Source organism: Neolamprologus brichardi, chromosome 20, assembly GCF_056152115.1.
Source record: "Neolamprologus brichardi isolate AB-2024 chromosome 20, ASM5615211v1, whole genome shotgun sequence".
NCBI classification, from domain to species: domain Eukaryota; kingdom Metazoa; phylum Chordata; class Actinopteri; order Cichliformes; family Cichlidae; genus Neolamprologus; species Neolamprologus brichardi.
This window is the reverse complement of record NC_142123.1, coordinates 14,427,670-14,454,293: the sequence shown is the minus strand read 5'-3', so window position 1 is coordinate 14,454,293 and position 26,624 is coordinate 14,427,670. Positions and strand designations below refer to the sequence as shown.

The 26,624-nt window shown below is 40.0% G+C and overlaps 1 protein-coding gene across 2 annotated transcripts in view; it reads left to right on the top strand.

The window, feature by feature from the left end:
- The window catches only part of klhdc8b (kelch domain containing 8B), a 225,985-nt gene that overhangs the window by 135,691 nt on the left and 63,670 nt on the right, over positions 1-26,624 (top strand). For both annotated transcript variants that reach the window (XM_006804065.2, XM_035913509.2), the window contains one exon: positions 25,475-25,639. In XM_006804065.2, coding sequence (XP_006804128.2) covers positions 25,475-25,639 — 165 coding nt within the window. The remainder of the gene's footprint in view (positions 1-25,474; positions 25,640-26,624) is intronic.

Genomic DNA, 26,624 nt, shown 5'->3' with positions numbered 1-26,624 from the left:
TTGTGATTTCTTGCTATATAAATAAAACTGAATTGAATTAAATGCTAGTTTGCCTTCATTGTCATGAGATCATTAGTCAAAAATGTTTTGACTTCAGCAGAAAACTTTGCAAATGCTTAAAATCCAAAAGTTGATAAATCATAAAAACTGAATTTATCTTTGACATAAACAGTACTTGGTGAAAAATACACACTGAAGCAAAACTTGTAAGACACGACATGGAATCAAACAGAATTTTCAACTCTTTGTACTCTGCAGGCAGGCAAAGGGAAGACATATGGCTACATGTTGGCATACAAGGTTGTACAAAAAAAGTATTTCAAAACTTACACCTCACACTATTCCAATGTTACATATACAATTGGCATTCATTTTAATGCATAAATGAATTCCAATCATATATACATGGTGGTAAGTTTTGAGTAGGAAGAACTTCACTACTCTACATTTGCATAAAAGCGCAGCCTTAGTATTCAGATCATGAAAAGAGGAAATTAATTAAGACTTTAAATAAATACCACTGGGAGCCATTTTAACTGCTTAGTTATATGTACCACATGGAATTTTGTCTGCAAACACATATTTTATTTATTGCTGTTTAAGTTAGAAATACTGTGGCGAGGCATTTAAACGAGAAGACCTAGAACTGCTTGTTTTCCAACAGATGTGCAGTGTGATAAACATTAAAGACCTGCTAAATCTTGCTATTCTACCTCACTGTTACTGTGGACAGCATTTTTATATGCTCACTGTTTGTTTCTCTGTGTATTTGCAGGCAGCTTCTGTGGTTTGAGAGAATCTGCTGTACCAGTTGCGCAGTTACTTCAGTGAAATCCTCAGCAGAACATTAGCTAATAATCTTGTTAGGGATTACACAGTCCATAGCACACCACAGGAGCAGCAACACTGTCAGGCACAGTAGAATATTAACGCACTAAATGGGACGGTATTGGCAAGTTACAGGTGCAAAACTTAAAACTGCAAAGAGTAGCAGTTTTAAGATCCTGGTGTTACTGACAAAAGTTCAGCATGTTTAAAAGTTATAGAGGAAATCAGAACATGAGTAATTATCGCAGATCCTTCAATTTCCTTTCCTCAGAAGCCTTTTTTTGATCAAATTAATTTGACTGGCAGTCACAAAAATGTGTGCGAGAAAGTGTTTGCACTCCAAATGACTGTTTTCCTGAGTCACTTGAGTGTGACTCACATCTGAGTAGTGGGTGAAAGCAGTGAATCAGGGGTTTTCTGTGAACTACGGTTCTCTGGCCGTCTTCACTAACAAAATATACTGTGGCTAACACAACCACACTGTGGGAGCCGGAGTGCTTATTGGCAGCTGATATATTTTTGAATTATGGTGCTGTGCGCTGTCATATCTTGGAGATGGTTTTTATCACTGTTTGCTATTTTATCTGTCACATCAGAAGTGGCACGATGAAACCACTTGTCTAGCTCTATAGCCAGATGCTCTGATAATTATATTTAGTGTACTGCTTTAGGATAAAGTTGTGAAAAGTGCTAATATTTTCATCTCAAATGACTTTTCTACTCTAATTTTGTTTGATGGTTGGTTTTCTTCACTTTTGAAAAGCGGTATATGAATAAGCCCATAATGCTAACTTTGTTAGCATCTGGATCAAATCTGCTTTTTGCTTATTGTATTGGATCACCCCTTTTTCTCAACATAAGTTTTTGATTAGCCTGTATTATATGCAGGCTTATAAGCCTGTAATATTATTGAGTTCCAAGAAGGGGGAGCAGGAGGTAATACTTTAAGTTCTCGTACCTTTTAAATTTACATGATCTGTCAAAAAAAAACCAAAACTAATTGGCCAATATGGGCACAGCGCTGACATACTAGCCCACACGAGAGCTTTCTATCAAAACTGAAACTGAATAATTTAGCAGTGGAACTAAAACCAATGACTGCAGAGGAGAAATCATTATCTGTGAAGTATAACTTTGTTTTTAACTTATTGTTAGCCCTTTTAGCTGTTGCTGGCTTCTGCACTTCTTTAAGTGTCCTTGTCCATCCAGACACTTTTCTTTTCAAGCTCCTTAGACTACAATGACCTGGATGACTGAGAACCTTCACAGACATAATACCTGGCTTATGGTGCTGATATATTTCACTTAGTTGAGGGGGGGGGGGGGGGGGGGGGGGGTGCCCTCAATGCCATAAGGCGGAGGGCCTAGGTTTAAATCAGCCGTCAGACTATTTTGTGTGCCTTCCCCAGTTCTCTCTCCCCAGCTTTCCTGTTATCTCTTACTGTCCTATCTGTCACAGCTTGCGGGGGCAGACCATGTGTGACTGAGTGAGGACCCAGGTGCGGAAACAGGCGAGGAGACAAAACTGAGTTTAAACAAAAAGTGAGCCGTTATTATGGCTGATGTCATTGAGTCCAAACAAGGCAAAAAGCACTGTGGCGAAGCAGAACTAGAACTTCACTGTGATACAACTATGAAAACGCAGAAGACGATGACAAAGAAAACTATAACTATGAATACAAAGACTAAGACTGACACAGCTGACACAAATGTACATAATGACACAACGGGGGAAGTGTACACTAAACACAGCACATGAAACAAAACCATATAAAATAAACAGGAAACATGACAGGATGCATACATGACATGAGCTTGACAAACATGAACCACACAGACATGAAACATGACAGCCTAATACATGAACCAACAGGATAAGCTAAACACAGAAGGTGATGACACAAAGTGACCTCATAAAACAGAACTAAAGACCAAGCAACTTAGGGGCTTAAGAGAAGTAGATGAATCTAACAAAACAATATCATGTAAATAGAACCTCAAACCTATCCAAATAATAGAACTAAACATATTTTCAGTAAAAACATAAGTCAACAATACAGAAACACAAAGTGCTGGGTCACAGATCCAGCACGTGACACTATCACAATGAAAGTTAAAAGTCTAGATAATCATGCTAAAATTAACAGACAATTATTTTCATAGGTCCAAATATATCTGCATGGATGAATCATTTTTACTTTATTATTTTATCTTAGACTGTGTAGCCTACACACTTGTGTCAGTAACTGTGTAGATGTGTTAATGTATCTGATATTGTTGTCATCGAGCTCATTGTGTGATTCCCAGCACAACACTGCAAACAATTTCAGGAACCCTCAGAGGGGTATTTATACACACAGCCGCTGTTTGTTTTGTAGTCAAAGGTGACGTGCTGTCGCATCCTGTTTGTGCCAGCGTTGACACCCGCAGGATGATGGGTAATGATGTTTCTTTGTCACCACACTTGCACCACGCCAAGCAAAGCCTGCTGCTGTGGCTCGCTGTCTCACTGCCCTGTCATCAGCTCTGCTCAGGCAACAACACAATCGCTGCTGTCACATATGCAGAACGGTGCAAATCAGAGAAACTGGAGAGTCTCTGCATATGAGAGGAAGAAAGAGAAGGAGGCAGGGGGGAGGGAGTGCACATGATTATGGCCGTGTCAATGAGAGCGAGACAGGAAAAAAAAAAGAGGAAGATGAAGAGTGCCATCTCTGCTGTAGCCCGTGCAACGCTTCACCAACCTGTCAATTTAGGTTACTGTCCGCTACCTTGGGTTTGACAAACAATGACATGCCTGCGCAGCATCGCAGCTGGCTTGTCTTTGTATCTCATCATCATAACTGCATAGAAACACACTTTCTGTGTCTTATTGACATGTATGCGTCCACGCAGCGCACACAAATTAGCTCAGCGAGACTCACTCACTCAAACTGCTCTTTCATATCCTCTTCACGTGAGGATCCCATTTAATGTGGAGAGCAGTTTTTTCTTCACCTGCTGGATGCTTTGATTTTGTGGAATTTAAAACACCATTAAGGTCAAATTTTCATTATGCTTAAGTGCATGAATTGCCAGTAAGTAAAAATTGGGCTTTTAGCTTTTATTCCAACTCATTTAACAGGAAACATTGGTTTACAAAACACTTAAATTGTGTGTGTGGAAGGAACAATATGCTCAATGCAAAGCATATCTTTATTCAGTCTTGTGTTGCTTGACAATACCTGTCCTTGTTCTGCTGCTGGATACACAGGCAGAATATATTACGCTCTGCTCTGTACAAGGTTCTCAAATTAAAACAGCAGTTAACAAACAGAAGCACTCATTACAGTTGCTCCCAATCATTTCAACAGTGGCTTTACGGGAAACCTGATTAGAACAGCCTGCAGAGGGAAGCAGCAAGAGTGGACTGAGGGAAAAATACAAAAAAATAGCTGCACCTGCCGATATCCAACCAAATGGAAAAGTGCTTTAATAAAAGCACGGAAAGGCAATGTCAGAATGTAATTACAGGGTTTGGCAGTGACCTCGGTGTAGGGTTTTGGTTTGTTCAGGCTGTTCTCTAAATATTGCTTGTAAGAGCCGACGGCAGTTCAGAGAAATGAAAAAAAACCAAAAAGTTTTCTTTGATGCATCAGGTTCTGGCAACATTTAGACGGGGATGTCACTTACAACTTATCATTTTGAAGTGTGTATTCTAAGTGTGGGAACTGGCATATTTTCCACAATCTTTTCCTAACTCTAATTGAACTGTCTTTAATGCATACGCCCACACGGTTAATTTTTCATGTGTGAACTTCAGCAGCAAGAGGAAAAATGTGAAACCAAGTGCAAAAAGTCCAAACAGGACTTTTACCATCGGCTCCTGACTGAGAAACCTACTACCACTCTCTCCCAAACCCCCTTATGCAGACTTTGTAGCTCTCCAAAACATGACTCTTACACTGCCCTGGCTGGTGTGTCGAGTCATCAGTGCCTGTTGTTGTGATATGGTAGAATTAAATTGAAATTGAGTCATTATACAGTCTCTTTCTGGACACAAATATAGTCTCACAAACTTGAATGAATGCATTAAAAACACACAGGAGCAGGTGCTGGTTGGTGGAATAATAACAAATACGATTCAATGGAGAGAGGTCTATTAACACATAGTGAGTTACAAAGGTGATTGAAGAAGAATCCCCCAGCAGCCTACACCTACTGCAGCATAACTAAAGGAGGATTCAGGGTCACCTAAATGCATGATGTATGTGGCTAAAGACTGGGCACATATATTGTACTTTTACTTTCAAGAACATAAATAACTCTTTCAAACTATATATTACCATTTAACTTTTGTACATGCATATTTTGGCTTTCACCACTCATCCTCTTGCCACTGCTCTTTCTCTCCTCCTTCATTTCCACCTCAGTCCTCATCTCCTGAACTGAAGTTTAGGACTCTAACACTTCTAACAGTTGCTAGATTAAACATGTGACCCTCCCTTCTTCATACAGCTAACAATGAGTTGAATAAATAACAACGGCTATTTATAAGCTATCATTATGCCAGCTAATGTTTGGCTAGAGTCTCATACAAATCACACTTTCACTCTGATCAACAATTTGATTACATTCCCATATCATTGGAGAGTTTGTTGGCTAAGTGTTCGAGTCCGCTTACCAAAAGAAAGGTTTAGAAACAGACATGGACACCAGGCATATTGACATTGCTGTCATGTTGACAGCTAAGGTAAACATTGGATTGATAGTCTGTGAAGGTTCTCAGTCATCCAGGTCATCATAGTCTAAGGAGCTTGGAAAGAAAAGAGTCTGGACTTCTTTCTGGACTGAAGACTCTTCTCAGATGAGAGGTGAAACATTTTCAAGGAAACTTAAAGAAGTTCAGACGCTTTTCTTTCCAAGCTCATTAGAAATTTGACGGATAACATACACTCACTACAAATGAAAGACGGCCAGAGCTATTTGTCCTACAGTGATCTCCGTAGGTAGGATTATGCATTTGAAGGCAAAAATTGCTCAATGGCTGCAATCTAGTGGTGAGATTTTATACACTATAGCTTTAGAAATAAAATATGCACAGATTTCTCCTAGTCTCAACCAATACATTTTCTGCTGGTTCCTAAAAACAACCAGTTAACTCTAAAATTCTGTTTTGAGTGCTTTTAAATGTAATTCAAATTGCTTTTATCCACACCAAGCAAAGATTCCAATGCCTTGCTTTTGTGGAGATTAAGATGAATTTAATGTCCTTGTTGAGCATTTTCCAGTTACTTCCAAGTACGCAGCCTTTACAGTACATACAGCATGAGGACTGAAGTAATATCACAGAACAAGGGCAAGAACTGGGACACAGAGGAACTTAATCCTCATATGTGGGTGGGTGTATCTGTGGAAAGAAGACACTGTCAAATATCAATATAACCCATTTTTTCCTTGATGACAAGCACTTTATCACTTGTCGGCTGAGATCGATGTCTGCTGCTGAGGCTTCATTGTGAATTCAAAATGGGTTTAAAATCAATAAGAATAAAAAGCTTCTTTTTAATCCATGGCCATGGTTCAAGCCAGCGTTTTCACAGAGTCCCGCAGTGTGACTGGCCACTTTTACTTTTTTTTTTTTTAAACAAAATTGACACAAAATGACAAACAAAACGACTTATTAGAGGCGGGTGTACTGCACTGCTTTGCATATAAAACTGCTCCTTTCTCCAACAGAGGGTGGCATTCTGCTTTTATCTGCAGAAAACATCAAGAAGCATTGTTTTGTGCCATTTTCAACCCTGTCCAGTCTACTTTTCTTGTACTCCATCATGTACTGAGCTTGACTTGTTTCAGTTTATTCGGCTTAATTCGTGCACCGTCACACTCTGACTCATGCTGGCTCTTACTGTGCCAACGAGTCTCTCAGAGTTGTTGGTTTGGCTGTGGACCCTTACTCTTCTTCAGAAGATTAAAGAGCAGTTTTAAACATAAACATCTACACTGTTCTTTTCTGCCATCTTGGCTGGCCCTCATCCACAGTGGCTTTGTAATTCTGACCCTTCTGAAACTATACGCTGCAAACTGAAAGGCAGCTCCCTGGAAATGTAACTACAAATTCTTGTTGATATAAATGCTGGTAACAGCCACTTGTACGGGCTGCACTGTATGATCTAAATAGACTCCAAACAGAAGTCTAAATTACAAGTGAGCCCAGAGATCCCTTCTTGTCAAATGGATTTTTCTCACTAATACTGGTAATGATTGGTAACCAATGTGATTATCTCTATAATATTGTTGGGTCTTTCCCAATCTCAAAAATGAAGGCAACGTGACATGTCAAATAGTCGGCTTTGATCTTTACTGATAGTTTGTAACTGTATGCCAGGGGAACATTTTATGACTCATTGATTTGAATTTGGTTTTGTGTGTAGAGTTTGGGGTGTGGCTGCTTTGACTAGCAGGTGTACTTACAGGTAGCCTGTTTCTGTTTAGCCTCAGTTTAGCCTCATAAACTGAGTAATAATACAATTTATTGAGCTAAATCTCTCAACTGCATTTGTGCTTTTGATGTCCTTTGGGGCATTTGGAATTATCAGCCTACTTTGTGGTACAGTTATGTACCCCATACTGAGTTTTATTAGAGTATTATTAGCGTATTACTTGTATTACACCTGTACAGAGTTTATGTCTGTATCTTACTAACCAAACTTGCTAGTGTTAGCTGATAACACTTTACTTTTTCATTACTTTGGATTAGGGCTGGGCTATATCATACCGTTCACGGTAATACCGGTGTAATTTTGGGCAACGATAGGAAAATGAAACATCGCGATATAATATGGGTAAAACGCGCATGCGCAGTGCCTTTATTTTCATACGCACATGGCGGCGATGCAGAATGAGAAGAGCGAAAATGGAATGAATGAAACGGATGAACCAGAATTGGTTTGTAAAAATGCTGCAACTTCAGTGGTGTGGAACTGGTTTTGTCACGGTCTGCCGGGGCAAGCCGTGTGGTGATTATTTAGGACCCGGAAGCGGCAGCTCTGGTGCAGGTGAGTATTTATTTACAAAAGAAAATACAACAGAAATGGCGCGGGTGAAGCTGTAACAGAAAACCTAAACTGTGCAAACTAACAAAACAAACCAGAACAAAGATGCAGGGAGGTCCGGGGAAAATATACACAGAGAGATGGATGGAGAAACGCAGGGAGACCGAGGGGAAAACAACACAGACGAACCAGCAACGACTAAGACAGAAGACACGACTTAAAAACACTCAGAGAACACAGGGAGATTACACGCAGGTGGGGGACACAGCTGGGAGTGATAAACGTGACGAGACTAGGGAGGCAAACTGAAAACACTCACATAAGACACAGACCTTCACAATAAAACAGGAAACACACACTCGCAAAGACACAGATTAGGAAACGTGGACTTAACACAGGAATAGATGGCAGAACAGAATACACTAAACAGGAGGAACAGAACCAGAATCACTAATAGAAAACACAAAACGCTGGGTCAAAAGGACCCAGGATCATGACAGGTTTAGCTTTCGTCCGTCAGATACACAACAAAGCACTAGTTTTGGTAGAGCATGCTAGCGGGCCGTCGTTATTACCGTGTTGTTTGGAAAATACAGCACACTTAAAATCAATCCTTTGATTTTTCTGAAAATTGACAGTGCCCCTTATAATCCTGTGTGCCTTACTGACCTCAAAACGATTTTATGTCATACACGGCGCTTGAAAATCTGTCAAATGTTTTAGTACAACTTTGCTTAGCTATGAACCCGCACCGCTATATTAGGCAGGCGTTTCGTGGAGTGATACGTACTGTGCTTCAACATAATATTACCGTATTGTGTGTGTATAACCTCAAGTTTTGTGGATATTATACATAGTTATGCTGAGGATATGTTGACCAATTTCCACTGGAAATGCCTTTTGGTTAAACTGTCAGCAAGGAATTTGCATTTGCACTGTTAAATTTTTATATAACTTTAACAAAAAAAACAGCTGCTTGTTTAAGTGAAAATACATTGATGGGGTTTTTTGCACTAATAAAGTTGTGGAGTTGTAAAGTATTTTGTCTAGTGTCAATTATATCATCAGTTATATCGTTATCGCAAATTTTCAAATTATATTGTGATAAATATTTTTGGTCATATCGCCCTGCTCTACTTTGGATGCAGAAACTAACAGCGGACATCACAGTGGTTGTGTCTATCCTTTATATACAGTCTGTGAATGACCCTAACCCTAACATTAACTCTGCCTTTAAGCAGATGCAAAGAAGCCTTTGAAAGAGGAAATGGAAATTATTCAGTAGGAGCTAAATGTCATTATTAGAGGAGTGCAGCATCCGATCATTAGGCTACTTTCTGCAGCTGACGTGATTATTGGATATTGAACATCCGATGAGTTTTACATCATGTCCACTTGAAAATAGAGGTGACAGAATGATTACACTCGTCTATCCAATGCTAAAGGTTCCTGCCATTTACTGATGACATTTTCAATTGATTGCTATAATTTTACAGTCCACTTAAAAAGAAAGAACTGCAACGGTAGTGTTGAGGCACGCCTAAAGTCAATTAAGTCCCTCTAGTGATGCTAGAGCCTTGAGAGCCAAAGTGAATGTGATTGCAGCATCGTGTGTGTGATTGCTTTGCCTGCTAATCTGTAAAAAGTACCAACATAAAAATGAACTTCAATCAGGCAAAAAGAGTACCTCTAAACCAAGTAATTACAAAACCGGCTCTTTTGGTAGCTGCTGCAGTCTCTTTGTCACAGTGGCAATGATTTACATCTGCTCGGACTCGTTGACTCCTGTCACAGCTAATATGATCTCTACTCTGTCTCACACTGAACTAAAATTGACTTTTTTTAGACTGGCCTTCAGTGTCTGATTTCCTAAATCACAGTCTGAAGTGCAAAAACCACACAGGCTTGCTGCTGCCAGGTTCCCATATAACCAGAGTGGTTATATGGGAACCTGACTTAATGAGCCTCGTGCCACTGGCAGATACTGCAATTAGGATTTCCAATCCCTTCCTTAGTGGCACAGTGACTAATTTTGGAGTGCTAGCAGGTGCAGTGCTGTAATCTGATTCATTTATTTCAACAAGGTTTTTAAATGTCAGCTGAGAGAAATGGCACTAAGAGGGAAAGGCTCTTGACCTCTTGTTTCCAGAGCCAGCTTTAATTTTAGGGTGCAGGTGCAGCTGTATAAATAGACTAAATACACAAGATTTTGAGAAAGTTTTTTGAGCAGCATTAATAATTTGGGTCAGTGGATTTTTTAAAGCCTAGAGAGAGAGGTGCTGCAGTGTAATTAAGGAGAAAAAAAAAATAATTTATGTGTGTGTATTAGACCAAATTAGCTGGAATTGTGATGGAGTTCCTCTGCTGTGTAAAGGACTCACCTGGAGATAGGTTCAGTCATGATTTATGTGTTCATTTTTAATCTAACCATACTGGCTGTCTTTTGCACTCTGTTATAGGCCAGGGTTGATGCTGGGATGTGGAAATGCACGGTGAATACTTTATGTAGTAAAACCTCCTTTTTAAAAAAAATAAAAATAAAGGAAAGGCTTTGAGATGTTTGTTCGGGCAGTGTGAGAGCATGAGACTAAATAAGAATTGGCATGCCTGAACTATAGAAAATAGAAATAGAAATTTCAAGAATTTATTTATTTGCTGTTGTTATAGTTCTCATAGTTAGCGGAATATTCCTAATACATCCTAGTACATACAAAAAAGTATTGTATTTACTCTCATAGTTGATAAACCATTTTTTTTTAAAAAAACTCGCATAACTTCACAGTTAAAATACTCCTAATTCATATTCAGATGTTGGGGATTTGCTGAAATGTTGATGCTGTTTTTTTTTTTATTCATTGGGGAACTTCTCTGTTCAATAAGGACTGATTAAAACTGCATTTGTATTGATTCTGCCCCCTAGTAGTGGAAGGTGACTGATGTTGTCTCCCACGTTCTGTTAGTGGAAGCTAAGATGAAACAGGCTGGTCTATTTTTGGAAGTTGTTCACACCAAACCTTCAGTGTTCTCCCACACTCTGACCTGTGGTCACTTCCTTACAAGGCAACACATCTAGTTTTGGCTTTGTGTCTTTGGAACTACAGGGTCTATGAAGCAAATAATAATACTGAACCAGCTGCTGTGTAATTATAAAAGTAATTCCACTGTGAGAATCACAGACAAAGGTCCAGATTGTTCCAACTATTACTGTCAAACATTGCCACTGCACAATCGCAAGAGAAACATGCTTTGGTTTATGAGCTGAATAAATCAACATTAATATTTTGCTCATGTACAGAATTTCAATTTCATTATTCATTTTCTGTTACAGAACCTGAAGAATTTAAATACAAAACAACTGTTAATGATGAAAGTATTTATTTCCATTCATAAAGAATGACAGCCAAGAATCCAAACAGCATGTGTTACAAGTGTAAGACTGATCACATGTTACTGGTGAGTAGTTGCACTCTGTAGTGCTGTGAATCAGCAGTGTTTGCCTTTAATATCTCCTTCAAAACACCCCCCCCCCCTCCCCCCCATTAATTAATGCGATCCACTGAGTTCTCACCAGCGATGCAGTCTTGACCAGAACAGTTTTAGATTTATCATCTTAGCTTCACGGTGTTGTCTCTGAGTCTCAAACAGACTGACTATAAGGCATGCACAATTCTGCATGTGATGTATTGTGCTTCAAAATTATTATACCAGGAGCAATGGAGGAAGTGAGTGTCATAGTTACAGAACCACAGAGACTCTGTAGGGCAGAAGTTGAGGTGGGTTGGATGGGTGAGAATTGTAATGTGTTTTCATATCACCTATATGGCATGCCCACAAACAAATCTTATAATGAAAGTACAAATGCATGACTTGATTTGAAAGCTTCTGTAGTTTCTGAAAGCACACTTGTCTAAAGTGTGGCTAAAATGCAGTGTAACGTTGCTCTTTAGTGGTCTGCTGTTGACTGGGTGGATTTAACCTTGCTGATGATGGACTATTAAATAAACCCCAATCCTCATCTTTCCCAAAGCCAAAACACACATTTATTGTGTTAAAGTAAAGACGTATATCACATAGTTAAATTATAGCCTTACCCTCTCAGTCCTCCCGAATGCACCCCCCCCCCCCCCCCCCCCAAAAAAAAAAAAGAGAAATCTATACAAGTCAGCATTATGTTAATGAATCTCTGCAATGACTCTGCAGCTGTTTACCTCAATTCCAACTTCCTTTATGTTAGTGAACTGTTTCTGAAGTGACCTGCGGCACATTACAGTTCATAGCTGATGGTCGTACATCTACCCCCTGTGCTCTGTATTTCAACATCAGACATCAAACTAGACTTTGACGGTCATGCACAGAGAGGCGGCTCTCAGTCAGGCTAACACTGCACAGCAAACATCATCATGCACAAACGTCACACAGGTGTATTTTATTCTCATCTGTTTGCGGTGATATGCGGTGTGCGCATTACACAGCTGGCAATATGTAAGGTTATTTAAAAGTTATTACAGCACTTCCTTTTTGGTGTAAATGATAATTTCATTGTAACCTGTAACTACACCAGATAAATGGATTCAAGTCCATATTTTGAAAGATATAGTTTGTGTTACTTGGATGATTTGTTGGTCTCCAACTGCCCTTTTTCATTTTAAGGTAAACATTCAAAGAGAAACAATCTGCAATCATTCAAGCTGTCATTATAAGTGACAAAGTGATGCATTGTTCTCTTGTTTCCTGCTACAGTTCAATCCTGAGAAATCTAACAAGTCATGTTTTTGAAGTGCATATTTTAACAAAAAAAAATTCTCCTTAAAAACCAAACAAGCTTGGAGGTTATATTTGTGGTTGTGCTATATGTCGTCCATTGTGCGCCTCTGCAATCTGTTTCTGTGAAGTCCACCTGCTGTGTGTAGGGAAAATAAACTCAACACTTAAACTGTTCCCGCAGGTCTGTGTTCTCTCCATTAACACGGCCAACTCAAAGGAAGCAGCTTTCCACTCTGTTCTGCCTCCAGTGTGAATGTGAACTCAGCAGGCTGAACCCGTTTCTTTTGTGCCAGTGCTATTTATGCTGCTTTTCTCCACAATCAGCTGAGTCTTTGAATCCAGTAAATGCACTTTGATCCTTTTCTTCCTCAGGTGGAAATTTTGACCAGACTATTGATCGTCTCTTAGCTTCACTAAAGAGGGCACTGTGACTGTTGCAATATACAGCTTTAATATTGACCACTCCATGTGAGTGTGTGTCAGTCTGCGTTAGCTGATAAGTCTGGCAGCATGTGGCTGTGGGGCACTCAGTTTCATACCAACCCTTGAATCACCATTTTGGTATTTGCAAAAATATGTGTGGACCAACAAATTTAGTAAAAATTGTATTAATCACTGTCAGCTGCTTTTGAGCCAACTGAAAATTTGGGGTTGTATGTGTATAAAAATAATTCATGTAATTCCTAAAAAGGTAATGTGATACATTTATCAAACCCCTTGCACTTTGATCACATCTCAGTTATTTAGTTTAAAATCCAAATTACAGAATGACAAAATAAATGTGTCCTTTACCAAAATCTAAGTAGCCTGTTATCCATCAGCGATGAATTTGACTAGTAGTGTGATAAATTGTATGTGAAATGTGTGAGAATTAATGTGAAGTTAGCTGTGAAGCTTTGTTCTGTACATGGAAACCTAATTGTGTACTTTTGGTGCCTAAACCAAAGGGTTAGTTCCTTTTAACTTATTTTTTTAAGCCTAACCAAAGCAAGAGAAATGCTGAAACTCAAAACTCAAACCGAATTTGTGTGCCACAGTTGTTTGGACTGAGTGACTGTGACCTCTCCACCCTCCAAATGTGGATTTTTGTTGCTTTTTAACCTAGAAGCACACTGCTCATTATCATGAGCATTAGTATGGCAAAAGGGACCTCCACTGAATGAGGTGAATATGGAGAATACATGGAGAATGGTACCTCCTGATTGTATGTGACTGATAGGAACTGATAGCAGCAATTAAATATGTGCATAATATCTGAATATTGGGTGATGGATCTCTTTATGTGTGAACACAATAACAAGACTTGATACACACCCCGGCACCATCTCGATGATATCCCATCCCTTCTAATGTGGAAGGTAAGAAAGAGAAAAGGAGGGCAGAATTATTCATGTAACATTGTGTAAAACAAAACAGGGAAAGAAACAAAGAGTGAAGGAAGAGAAGAAAGGCTGATTCATCTGCTACTGATGAGTACTCAGAGGAAGAGTCCAGTGTCCTTTAAATGCCTATAAAAGGGGGATGCATTATTAATTAATTAACTCATTAATGCATCAAAGCAGCAGAATAAGCTGCCAGGCTGTTATCACATAGCTTTTGAGGATGGTAGTTAAGTACCTTTGGACTATAGTGTTGAGTCGTTGAGGACTTCCAGGTGATATGTACTCTGTAAGCACCTTTTTTAGTTAGCAGTCCTTCTATACTTTTTGAAATGACCATAAACAGTTATGGTAAACATTATTGAAGTTAATGACGATATTATCCTCCTTTATTAGCCTGTCAGCTCCCTGTTCATGTCTGCTTGAAGTTTCTGTTGTACAGCATGAGACTTCTGAAATGGGATCCCTTCCAAATGGAGAAGTGAAGTGTGCAATGCAAACTGTAAACATCTTTTCAAAGCAGGGTGAACGAGACAAGGTTTAAAAAATATTTTTTGATGATAAAATCTGAGTAGTTACTACACGATTAGATTTAGATTTATGTTTAGATTTAAATGCATTTAAGTGAGTTTTAAATTTAATCCATTTGTGTGCATTATAACAGCCACTGGGAGCCACAAGCCAGTGGACTACTAGTGCCAGTCCCAGGCCTGGATAAAAGGGAAGTGGCTGCACCAGGTTGGCATACAGTGTAAAGTCTTGGGCAAGTCAAATATGTGGATCACAAAAGATCAAGAATGAGATTTACATACTGCCGGATGACACTTCTGTGAAGATATGGAGATGTTTAGAGGAGAGGGCAGTGGACTTTTTTGACCAGATGTTTAACACAATCATGGCGAGTGACAAGAGGGATGCAGTTGATGAGCTATACCATGAAAGTATGGGACAGAGCTGTTAAAGTGAGGTTAAGGAGAGAGGTGATGATCAGTGAGCAGCAGTATGACTTCATGCTGAGAAAAACACAGCAGATGATTGCTTGAAAGTGTTGATGGAGAAGTATAGAGATGCTATTTGTGTTTTTGTGGATCTTGAAGAAGCATATGATTGGGTGCCAAGAGAGGAACTGTGGTACCGTGCATGAGAAAGTCAGGAGGGGCAGAGAAGCATGTGAACTGGTCCAGGAAATGTATGAGGACAGCAGGATTAGTGGTGACGTGTGCGGTTGGGCTCTGAGCCCCTTTTTGTTTTCAGTGGTGGTGAACAGGCAGACAGATAAAGTCAGAGAGTCTCTGTGGCTGTTGATGATTGCAGTGATCTGTAGTGAGAGCAGGGAGCAGATGGAAGAGAGCCTGACGAGGTGGAGGAATGCATTGGAGAGAAGAAGGATGAAAGAAACAAGACAGAATTCATGTCAGACAAATGGAAAGGGGAACATGCAAGGAACAGAAATAGTAAAAGTAGATGCGGTTAAATACGTCGAGTCAGCCATCAACAGCTGAAGGTTTACAAGATGTTAGCGAAACCTGCTTTGATGTTTGGTTTGATAATGATGGCAGTGACGAAAAGATAGGAGTTGGAGCTGAAGGTGGCAGAAATTAAGATGCTAAGATTTTCATTGGTAGTGACCAGAGTGGAGGAGATGAGTACATCAGAGAGACAGCTCAGGTTGAGCAGTTGGAAGCCAAGTTAGAGAGGCAAGGCTGAGATTATTTGGATATGGGCAGAGGAGAAATAGTGTGCAAAAGATGCTGAACGCTGAGGTGCCTGGCAGGAAGCAAAGAGAACGAGGGCATGGAGAGGATTAATTTAATATATTTGTAAAAATGCAAAATAACCCTAAAGCTATTTCTATTTTACCCAGGTGCAAAGATACTCAGGATGTCCTCTTGGAACACTCACCTGCTACGCTTTGACCATCATTGAGAACATGATGTGAATCCTATTAAATGGCTGTTAAGATCTTTCATAGAAGAGTTTTGGGTACGCTCTTTTACCGACTCATAGTCTGATGTGTGGCATCTTCTTTGCGTAAACACTGCACCTCAAGCATCCTTACGTGGACATTTTGTGTTTCTGTGTCAAAGTAGAAATGCTACGTTCAATAAAACTCTTGCAGTAACATGGCATGATCGCACAAAACGAGGTGATGGCTATATCTATTTCAGGGAAATCAAGTAATAACAACCATTAAATTGGTTGATATTCAGACAGGTGTTCACAGCATGTCACACAGTACGTGTGCCATTCTTCTTGCTGGCAGCCATCAAGCAGACCAGTGTAATTAAACTACAGAGAACAGTGACAATAAGCCCAGTGTTAGCTAAACACCAGCAGTGATGGGTGCAAATGAAAAACAGAGTGTAGCAGAGATTTTAGTTATGGTGAAAGACTGAAAAGAATCAGTGCTGGCGTCATCCACAAGATTGGACTTGCTGCCGCTGTAAGTGAAAACAAAAGGCATACTGCAGTGGTTTGGTATTGCATTACTATGCAGGGTGAAGAGGGTGGTTTAAAAAGAGAAAATAAAAACATCAGAGGCCCAGGCAATAACCACACTTTCCCCAAAATCTATTTGTCAAAACAGATTAGCAGCACGTAAATGCATTCGATGCCTTCTGCTCTGGATTTTTGTTTGCTCGGCCTTTTCCTTTTAACGTCACCGACATCTTTCCCCCCCCCCTGGCATTAAGTGTCTTTAATCCAGACTGAGTCTGGATTTAGGGAGCTTTTAAAAATAGGAGAGCTTGCCTGATGTTTTATCATTGCTTAGGTTATATAAATTCTACCAACCTCACTGGAACTAGAGAGGCCAATAGGTTATCAGTAAAACAAGTTTCAGAGACAAAGATGTAGAGAAAATGTACTTTATTCATCTTTAGAAATAGCAAAGCTGGATGATGTAAACCAATAACTCGACTAAACCATGTGAAGGGACAGGATTATTGAATGGGAAATAAAATTAATTACTGATAGGAAAAAATAAATTATTGCTTTTCAACTTGAACACTCTATGCAACGGTTCTCATCCACCCAAACACCTTTTCTGTCTCTAAGAGTTTTCTTTTAACAGACACTTTCTGAGGATTTTATCAGGAGAAACTTGGGGTTCAGTATCTTACACAAGCTTATTTCGTCGAACAGACTGGAGTAACCCGGGACTGAATCACCAATCATCCAATTAGCAGATGACCAGTTCTATGTTCTACCTCCTGAGTCGCAAAAAATCCTGCATTATAGATGTTCTTTCTCAGTTCTTTACATTAGGATGTGCTAAGAGTTGTGCTTTGAGGAGAAAGACATGCAAAACATGACAGTTACAAGTGATAAAGAAGACCGGAGAACAAGGTATTCATTGTTAACTGGTTTGATGTAGAGAAGCTTTAGAACAAATCAGGTATTCTTAAATCTCAGTAAGAGATCTTGAGTATTTTCACTTTTATTTTTCTTTCTGTAACTTTGGAAACTTTGCAGGATGCCATGATTTGCATAACTATGGTGAGTGACATCATGCTAGAAGATAGGAACATACCAGATGGTGGCTCTGTAGTGTAGTGGCTAATACATTTGTCTATCACATAAAAGATCCCTGGATTGAGACCAGAGAGAAAACACAAATCCCCAGGAGGCTTGCATCAGGAAGGGTGTAAAAATCTGCTGTGGCGACCATTTGTGAATAAGGAAGTAGCTGAAAGAAGCTTCTGTTTGCAAGACAGATCAGCAACACTAACAGAGATAATGTGATGGAAAATATCTATATTGTTAGCTCTGCTGCATTTGAGACATTGAGTGGTATATGGTTTGCTGTCAGTGTAAAAACAGATAACAATGTGGAAAACATTGTTATCTGTTTTCAATTCACAGCCCTGAAAAAGTTGAACTTTTTGTCTCTGTTATAAATTATTATTAATGTCTCTGTTGATGTCCTGTTTGTGGCACAGAGCAAATTAAATCCATGAGTCAAACTGAACTGAGTTTTCAATTACAGAGTGCCTGGAACAGTGATACAATTATCTTTGGTGGTTAATGGAGTTTTACCTGTTTGCATAACTCAGTTTTCACCATATCTTGTTACTGGGTTTTGATATTAGAAAACAGTTTGATAGTAGACACTGCGGAGGACTATCCATATTAGGGTTTTGTTTAAGGTTGTGTTGTTTTCAGTGTAGTCGACCAGGAAAAAAAAACATGAAATGAAAGCACTGCACTACAGTGTCTGTTTTACGGTTTGGCATCCATGCTGAAAACATAGGAAGCTCAGGAAGTAAAGTTTCTTCTTTTTTTCAATCCAGAAACATGTTTTCATGTAAGAAAAAAAACCCCTTCAAAGCCAAAACCCATTTTCTCCATGCTGATGATCGTGGGTGGTTAAAAAAAAGCATTTAAAGAATCGGTTGCATACTTTCTATAATTTTGTTCCTTCTGTGCTATCATGATGGCAGCTCATCCAATACCAGGGCTGAACGCTGCATTAGTGGGGGATGCAAATGGATAAGGAGTAATGGGAAAAAAATAGATGAGGGTGAATGATAAAAGGATAAAATGATAGGCAAGAGGAGAAAAAGGGAGGCCAAGAGGGGACAGATGAAACAGTCAATTAAAGCGAATGAGGGGACAAGAAAGGAAAATGATGAAAGTAAAGTGAAAGTTGCAGTGAGAAGAGCAAAAATGCAAAGGAAAATAATGATGAGGGACAGGCAGCGGGAGATCATCAAGACAGCGACACAGACAGAGAGTGATGAAAGATGTTGTGCTGAAGAGGAATCAGAGCAGCACACTGAGTACATTACAAAAGAGAAGGATAAAAACATAAATGCAGTAACTCGCATACATCCACAGTGTGTCATGTCTGCCATCACTGGCATATTTGCACTTGTGTACGTCATTGTGTTTGATGATTGCTTCAGGTAATGACTCATTGGTCTGGCTTTGAGTGGTGACAGATTTTGCTCGCCAAGCATCAACCTGCCAAACAGCCACCCCATAAAAACTGTGTGTAGGGTACGCTGCAGTTGCCATGGAGTCTCCAGGGGTGACGGTCAGAGAATAGACCACAGTTTCCTTAATTAGAGGGCACAATTTGAGTACAACTGGGCCAGAAGACAAGAGCACACATGCTATTCCTGGTGGAAAACACACATCACAATAATGTTCTATACCACTCAGTACCTCTGTGTAAGCCGTCTCCACAAACACATGACGCAGCATAGGAGAGCCACCCCAACAGGACAATACTTAGATGTAGGCGTGCATTTAAAGGAGAAAGGACACTCTGTCACGATTTTTTGCCAGTGTTTACATTTTGGACAGAGAAGAGAGATGGTATGAGAGAGAAGTAAAAGTGAACGCACTTGAGATCCCTTTTCAGGCATTTGAACTGCCACTATCATCTCAGATAATCAGTTCACATGATGGTTGGGTGGGGCAATTTCTCACAGAGGCTAGACCTGTCAGTGACAGGAGTGTAACTTTTTTCCCACACCGTGGCTCATGATCCGTAGTGTGTTAACAACTCTTAGGGCCACTTCCAAGGGAAGAGCCCCCACTAAAGGTGCAGTACTGGGGCTTCCCAGCAGTTGTTCTAAAAATGAAGAAGTGAAATGTGTTAAAAGCTAAAGTCCAATGGCCTGTATTTCAAGCTTTCACTGTCACTTATTATCTTTCAATTCTCACTGTTTTCCTACAGGCTTTGGGTAGTAACAAAAAAAAGATCATAAATGTCCTTCTCAGGGTCGTTGGGTGGGTTGAGAGTTTATATAGGAGTATAGTGTATGTAGTTCTATGAACAAAGTACAGTTTATTGTACACTGGCTTCAGAAATCAGGTGAAGAGATCAGATTTATTTTAATGCATTTGATTTGCAGTTATATACAGTACAGTCGTGTGCGTAGTCATCTTTTGTACCAGTGCACTGTTCTTCAAAGTTCTTACTTTAGTCCTAGATCTGTAAAATATCTTGGGATTCTCCATTTAAATTGTCTGCCATATGTGACATGTGTTTGACTGCAGGTTTAAAAAAGGATGCGTTGAACAGTCCTATCAAACCTGCTAGTAGACTTGTACCATCAGTGAGCGTGTAAGCCCCACATTCATTTTGTTTTTCTGAAAGTACAACTCCTCTTTCTTAATTTGGGGGCAGGATCTTCTAGTTAAAAACACAGGAAGAAAGTTCCTCAAAAGGTTTTCGTTCCTTGGGGGAAAGTTCCTGTGGAAACACACATTGCTTCCGTGTAGTGCAGAGCATTGAGCATTTTGTCTCGGTGCTTGACTTTTAGTCTTGCCACTTAATTCATCCAATTTGAATTTTCCACACTAGTGATTTCTTTTGAACTGTGATTTATCAGTTATACCACCTTTAAAATGGATACAATATAGGTTAAATTACTGAATCAGTTGGTCGTGACTTTGTATTGTTGGATTAGGGCCTAGTGCATTAGTGCATTTGGTTTTTACCCTGATAAATCAAGACTTCAAATGTAGGTAATGCAGAGTACTACTAATTTATACAAAATAGTTCAAGTGTGGCTTCATGTTTTGTCTTTTCCCATTTGGTGTATTTGCTTTGAAATCCTGGCAGCATACAGCATCTTTGATTTATTGTCTGATAAAACCAAACCATCCCCAGAGAGCATGTTTAAAGGGAATTTTTACACATCCAGGTTCTCCTCTGTGCATGTTTAATGATTTTCCCTACATTTAATCTCAGGGAAAGTAGGTTCTGATTTCATTGTACTAGGAAAGTCTTATCATGCTGCTGCGGCAAAGTGTTAAAGCTCAAGTAAAAGTAATTTAGCCAGACAGAATGTTTGACAGGTATTTTCTTTGTTCACTGTTAAATTACTTTACACACATCCTGCATGTAAAATTCTTTGCTCCCTTACATACACCTGCCCGATTGTTATTTCTCCCTGTGTTATCTTTTCTGTTTTACCTTTGGCACTCGCACACAGAAATGATCAGAAATTCAATATCCTGTCAATATTCTTTGTCTTTGTTTTTCTTTTCTGTTTTATAGAATATCAATTTAGGATTTAGAAAGTCGTCATTAAGGCCACAGTTCACCTTAAAATCTAATCTACATTTATTTCCTGCATGCAATTCAATTCAATTCAATTCAATTTTATTTATATAGCGCCAAATCACAACAAATGTCGCCTCAAGGCGCTTCATAGATACAGAGAAAAGCCCAACAATCATATGACCCCCTATGAGCAAGCACTTTGGCGACAGTGGGAAGGAAAAACTCCCTTTTAACAGGAAGAAACCTCCGGCAGAACCAGGCTCAGGGAGGGGCGGCCATCTGCTGCGACCGGTTGGGGTGAGAGAAGGAAGACAGGATAAAAGACATGCTGTGGAAGAGAGACAGAGATTAATAACAGATATGATTCAATACAAAGAGGTCTATTAACACATAGTGAGTGAGAAAGGTGACTGGAAAGGAAAAACTCAATGCATCATGGGAATCCCCCGGCAGCCTACATCTATTGCAGCATAACTAAGGGAGGATTCAGGGTCACCTGGTCCAGCCCTAACTATATGCTTTAGCAAAAAGGAAAGTTTTAAGCCTAATCTTAAAAGTAGAGATAGTGTCTGTCTCCCGAATCCAAACTGGAAGCTGGTTCCACAGAAGAGGGGCCTGAAAACTGAAGGCTCTCCCTCCCATTCTACTTTTAAATACTCTAGGAACAACAAGTAGGCCTGCAGAGTGGGAGCGAAGTGCTCTAATAGGGTGATATGGTACTACAAGGTCATTAAGATTAGATGGGGCCTGATTATTTAAGACCTTGTATGTGAGGAGCAGGATTTTGAATTCAATTCTGGATTTAACAGGAAGCCAATGAAGGGAAGCCAAAACAGGAGAAATATGCTCTCTCTTTCTAGTCCCTGTCAGTACTCTTGCTGCAGCATTTTGGATTAACTGAAGGCTTTTCAGTGAGTTTTTTGGACATCCTGATAATAATGAATTGCAGTAGTCCAGCCTGGAAGTAATAAATGCATGAACTAGTTTTTCAGCATGCAGTTAGCTAATGTTCCAGTCTTTCTGATAACAGCACTGAATTTTGCCGTGATTACACACGCAGGCACACCCTCACAAAGGGAAACCAACACTAGTTATGGTTTCAAGACTGGTTATGATTTCACATTGTTCACTCTGAAGTGTGCATCTGTCTGTCATTGTAGACTGTGAGGTATCAGCACTTAGTAGAAAAAGAAAGGGGATTCGGGATCCAGCACATGCACTCACATGCACACAAACTTAAACACAGGAGCCTTCATTTCCTGGAGATTGTTATTCACTTCATCGTTTCCTTGTCCTTGCTAGCCTTCATTTGGTGAACCTTTATGTTTTGACAGTGTGGAGATTGCATCTCATGTTGTGAATACTGACAGACATGCAGAGTGACAGGTCTGAAGATCTTCTAGTGCCATTTTCTTTAACCTGTCTTCTTCATTGATTGGAACAAAGCAATACTTTCTAAGTTTTTAAGTGCTTTACAGGGCTGCAGTAGGTATATAGGATAGCATAGAATAGAATAGCTCTTTTTTGTCATTGTACATGTACAACAAAATTAAGGGTACTCCACACGAACTGTGCAGGAGTAAAAAAATAAAAAATAAATAGTAAACACATCAGGAATAAATAACTAGAGGAAATCTAGAGGAATGTGTACAAAACAATAGAAAGGCACACAATGGAGAGCAAAGTGCTCGGAGGTAGTGCAAAGAAAAGACTTGGTCTGAGTACAGAGTCTGTGTGTGAGTGGCCTGAGTGATGAGGGTTATTCAGACCATGGCGCAGATTGGAGAGGTAGGCAGGGGTGGGGTGTGGGGATGGTGTTTGTTGACAGTGTGAATGGCCCAGGGGAAGAAGCTGTTTGTGAGGCTGGAGGTGTGGAACCCTATTGACCTGAGGTGCTGACCAGAGGGCAGCAGGTAACAGGTGGTGGGCGGGGTTCAAGGGGTCACCTGTGATGGCCCTCGTTTTCCTGAGACAGGAGGATCTGGCGATGGTCTCCAGGGGTGGCAGAGGGAAGCCAGTGATTTTTTTGGCAGTGTTAATTTACCCTCTCTACAGACTTCTTGTTCTCAGTTGTGGCCCATGCGAACCAAACAACCAGGCAGTAGAAGAGCATTATCCCCATCTGAATAATGGGCCCAGCGTAAAAGCAAATTTTTTTCCCACATATGTCTCTCATTTTGTTTTTTTCCCCTTTTTCCTTCTTGTTTTTTGTTTATTTGTGTATAAAAGTCAACAGTTTCCTTAAGACAACTAAAGATTATTATCACGGGTCAGGTCCATTCTAACATGCCACTGTCTTGTGTTGCTTATGCTATACTCAACAAGAAAAATTCAAGTCATGCCAAAATTATAATTATTATTAGTATATTAATTATGTATCAAGTTATAATTATGGAATGCAATTGAGACTACCGAAAGTCTATTTGGTAGCCATCGATGGCCAGAACCTTCACCTCTGACTGCCATCAACCCCACTAAGCACCGGGCCATTGGGCCAAGGCCTGGCCACCAAACGCATGCCTAGGCAGGCCTCAGGCAGACTCAGGACTTGCTGGAGAGATTATATCTGCTGGGGAATGTCTTGGTCTTCTATCTTCATGGGATAGATTCAACAAGGTGCTGGAAATAAACCTCAGAGATTTTTGTCCATATTGACATGATAGCATCAAACAATTGTTGCAGATTTGTCAGTTGCGCATCCACGATGCCAATCTCCTGTTCTACCACATCACAAAGGTGCTTTGTTGGATTGAGATCTGGTGACTGTTTGATCATCTATTGATCAGTATAGGGAACTCATTTTCATGTTTAAGAAACCAGTTTGAGATGATCTTTGCCTTGTGACATGGCTCAAAATCCTGTTGGAAACAACAATCTAAAGATGGGTACACTATGGTCATAAAGAGACATGGTCAGTAACAATACACAGGTAGCCTGTGGCTTTACTTTATGAGACTTTATTGGTACTAAGGAACTATTCCCCACAACATTACACCACCACCAGCCTGAACTGCTGATAAAAAGCAGGATGCTTCCATGCTTTCATGTTGTTTGCAACAAATTCTTACACTAACACAAATGTTGCAGCAAACAGACTCAAAGTTTTCTCAATGTTCTATTGTCCAATTTTGGTGAGCATGTGTGAATAGCAGATAAAGTTTCCTGTTCTTAGCTGACAGGAACTGCACCCTGTATGATCTTCTAATGCTCAAAGTCCAAAAAATTACTATTCTTTCCCATTTATCTGCTCGGTTTTTCAACTTCATAAGGTCGTCTTGACCATTTTTACATGCTTGTAGTTCAAGTTGAGTTCTGTGTGGCCTGGGGGTTGGTGACATGTAATTGGCTGATTAGTTATTTGCAGGTTTACCTAAACAAGTGAGTGTATTTTTCAGTGATTTTAAAAAACTAAAAAAAAAGAAGTAAAAATGTAATATTTTTATGAATGGTCTTCAAACTTTACAACAATATACTAGACCTTCAGGGACATTAGTACCCAGGTTGGGGAAGCATTTGTCCTTGACCTTCATTGTAAGGACCCAAGCTCAAAGTAATATTTAATATTAAATGGTATGGAGAGAGCGGTAAAACACTCATTTAATTTTTTTCAATACGACGCCCTGCAACGTCACAGTGAAATATATATACATATATATATTTGCTCCAGTCTTGCCGCATGATATGCACAATGACAGTGTTCTTGCTGCACCACTTGTTCCATGTACAATAGTAAAACTGGATTTAGTCAGTCCCAAGTGTTGAACTGTGTGAGGATAGCATTCTGAGTGACAGATTTATTATTGCCTATTCTTCACAGTTTAAGTCACAGCTTCATTGGTTCATCATCTGCTTGGCTCACTGAGTTGCTCTGTTCCCTCTAGTCTTGTCCTCCTCTCTTTCTCCACATTTAAGTTGTCACGACTTCTTAGAGCACTAATGGGCTGTTAATCTCCATCTCTCATCAGTTCTGTTCTGTTACGTTTTGTTCTCTTTTCTCTTCCCTCTTCCTTTCTTCCCCTTCTCCTGCAGTATATCACCAGGAGCACCTTCTTTGCTGGCTCAGCTCTTCCCCTCTCTTTCCCCCTTGCCTTTCTGTATATACTAATGACACTGCAGCATTTAGGAGTGTTTGCGTGTGTCCTTGTGGAAAAAAGTTGTTGGTGTGGCAGTTTTTTGATATAGATATTACAGATTGTTTGGATAAGTGTAGACGGATGAGACGGATAGCCATCATGACAGGTAGAGCAGAAATGGCGAGATGAAAGAGTGCAGCTCTTGGCTGTTCGGAGAGGTGTTGGCAGCGTTTTTTTCCTCAGTTCACTGCACATTAGCTTAACAAGGCTGAGAACAAATATACTGACCACACTGTTGAACTAAGAGAAGAGTGTAATAAGATCCTTTAAAAAGCTCTTAATAAGCACTTTTTTTCTCTTTTCTCTCTGCAGATGGAAAAGTGTATGCGCTGGGGGGCATGGGTGCAGACACAACACCACAGGCCCTGGTTAGGGTGTATGATGCAGAGAAGGACCAATGGCACCCAATGACATCTATGCCCACACCGCGGTATGGAGCCACGCCCTTCGTAAGAGGAACCAAAATCTACGTGATGGGTAGGAAATACATCATGCAGATGTTATACTGCTAGCATGTGCGTGTTAGCTGACATATACCTTAAAGCTGTAGAGAAATAAATGACTTCCTGCCAGTGGTGCTCCGTTAGGCTGATCTCTCTCCTTTTAGTCTCAGACAGCGTTGTCTTAAAGCTCCTTAACTGTCAATTAATATGTGCACCCAACCTTTAGATTACTGCCATCTCATGTTACCGTTTGGTATTTCTACTGAAAGCTGTTCTTACATCAGTCTCAAAGTATAGTTGTCTGTCTGTGAGAGTGTGTCTATCTCCTGTTTACAATGACAGAAGCTGGGCAAGAGGCCAGCAGTTATTTTTCTGGTGCTTTGCGCATGCACATTGTGGATAAACTGCTGGTCTTTGACGGTAAACTGAGGGGAGACCAGAGTGCGAGACAAACTGCTGCTGGTCTGCTTTTACCACTCTCAGATCAGAAACACAGCTAGCATTATCAAGTAAATAAGCTTCTGTACTTTAATATTTTAATATACTAGGCCTGTATATTCGTTTTGTCATTCATCCAAGTGACTTTTTCAGTCTCAGCTGACTGCAGGTTTCCCCAATCTTTTAAACAGAACATTTGCATAAGGACGGAAACTGGCACCAGTGCCAAACAATGGGCTGGGAGGTCTGTTTCTTGATCCTTAATATGCAAAATGGCATGACCATCAATCAACAACCAATGATCAAAGACCATTCATCAATGGCCATGAGTACCATTCACAGATAGTTGAGGAATGGTTGCAATCACAGCATTTTAAGATGGTGAAAGATGTAGCCTTAGGCCCCCTCCTCGATTCAGAGATGGTCTTTTGCTTTTCACATAAATGGTCTCTGTGACTCAAACCAGCATTCCTCCCTGTCCAGGATGTGCACATCCTCATCAATGAAAGAGTGTCCACTGGCCTGTAGGTGTAAATAGACTGCAGAGACCTGGTCTGACGAGGTGGCTATTCTGTGTTGTG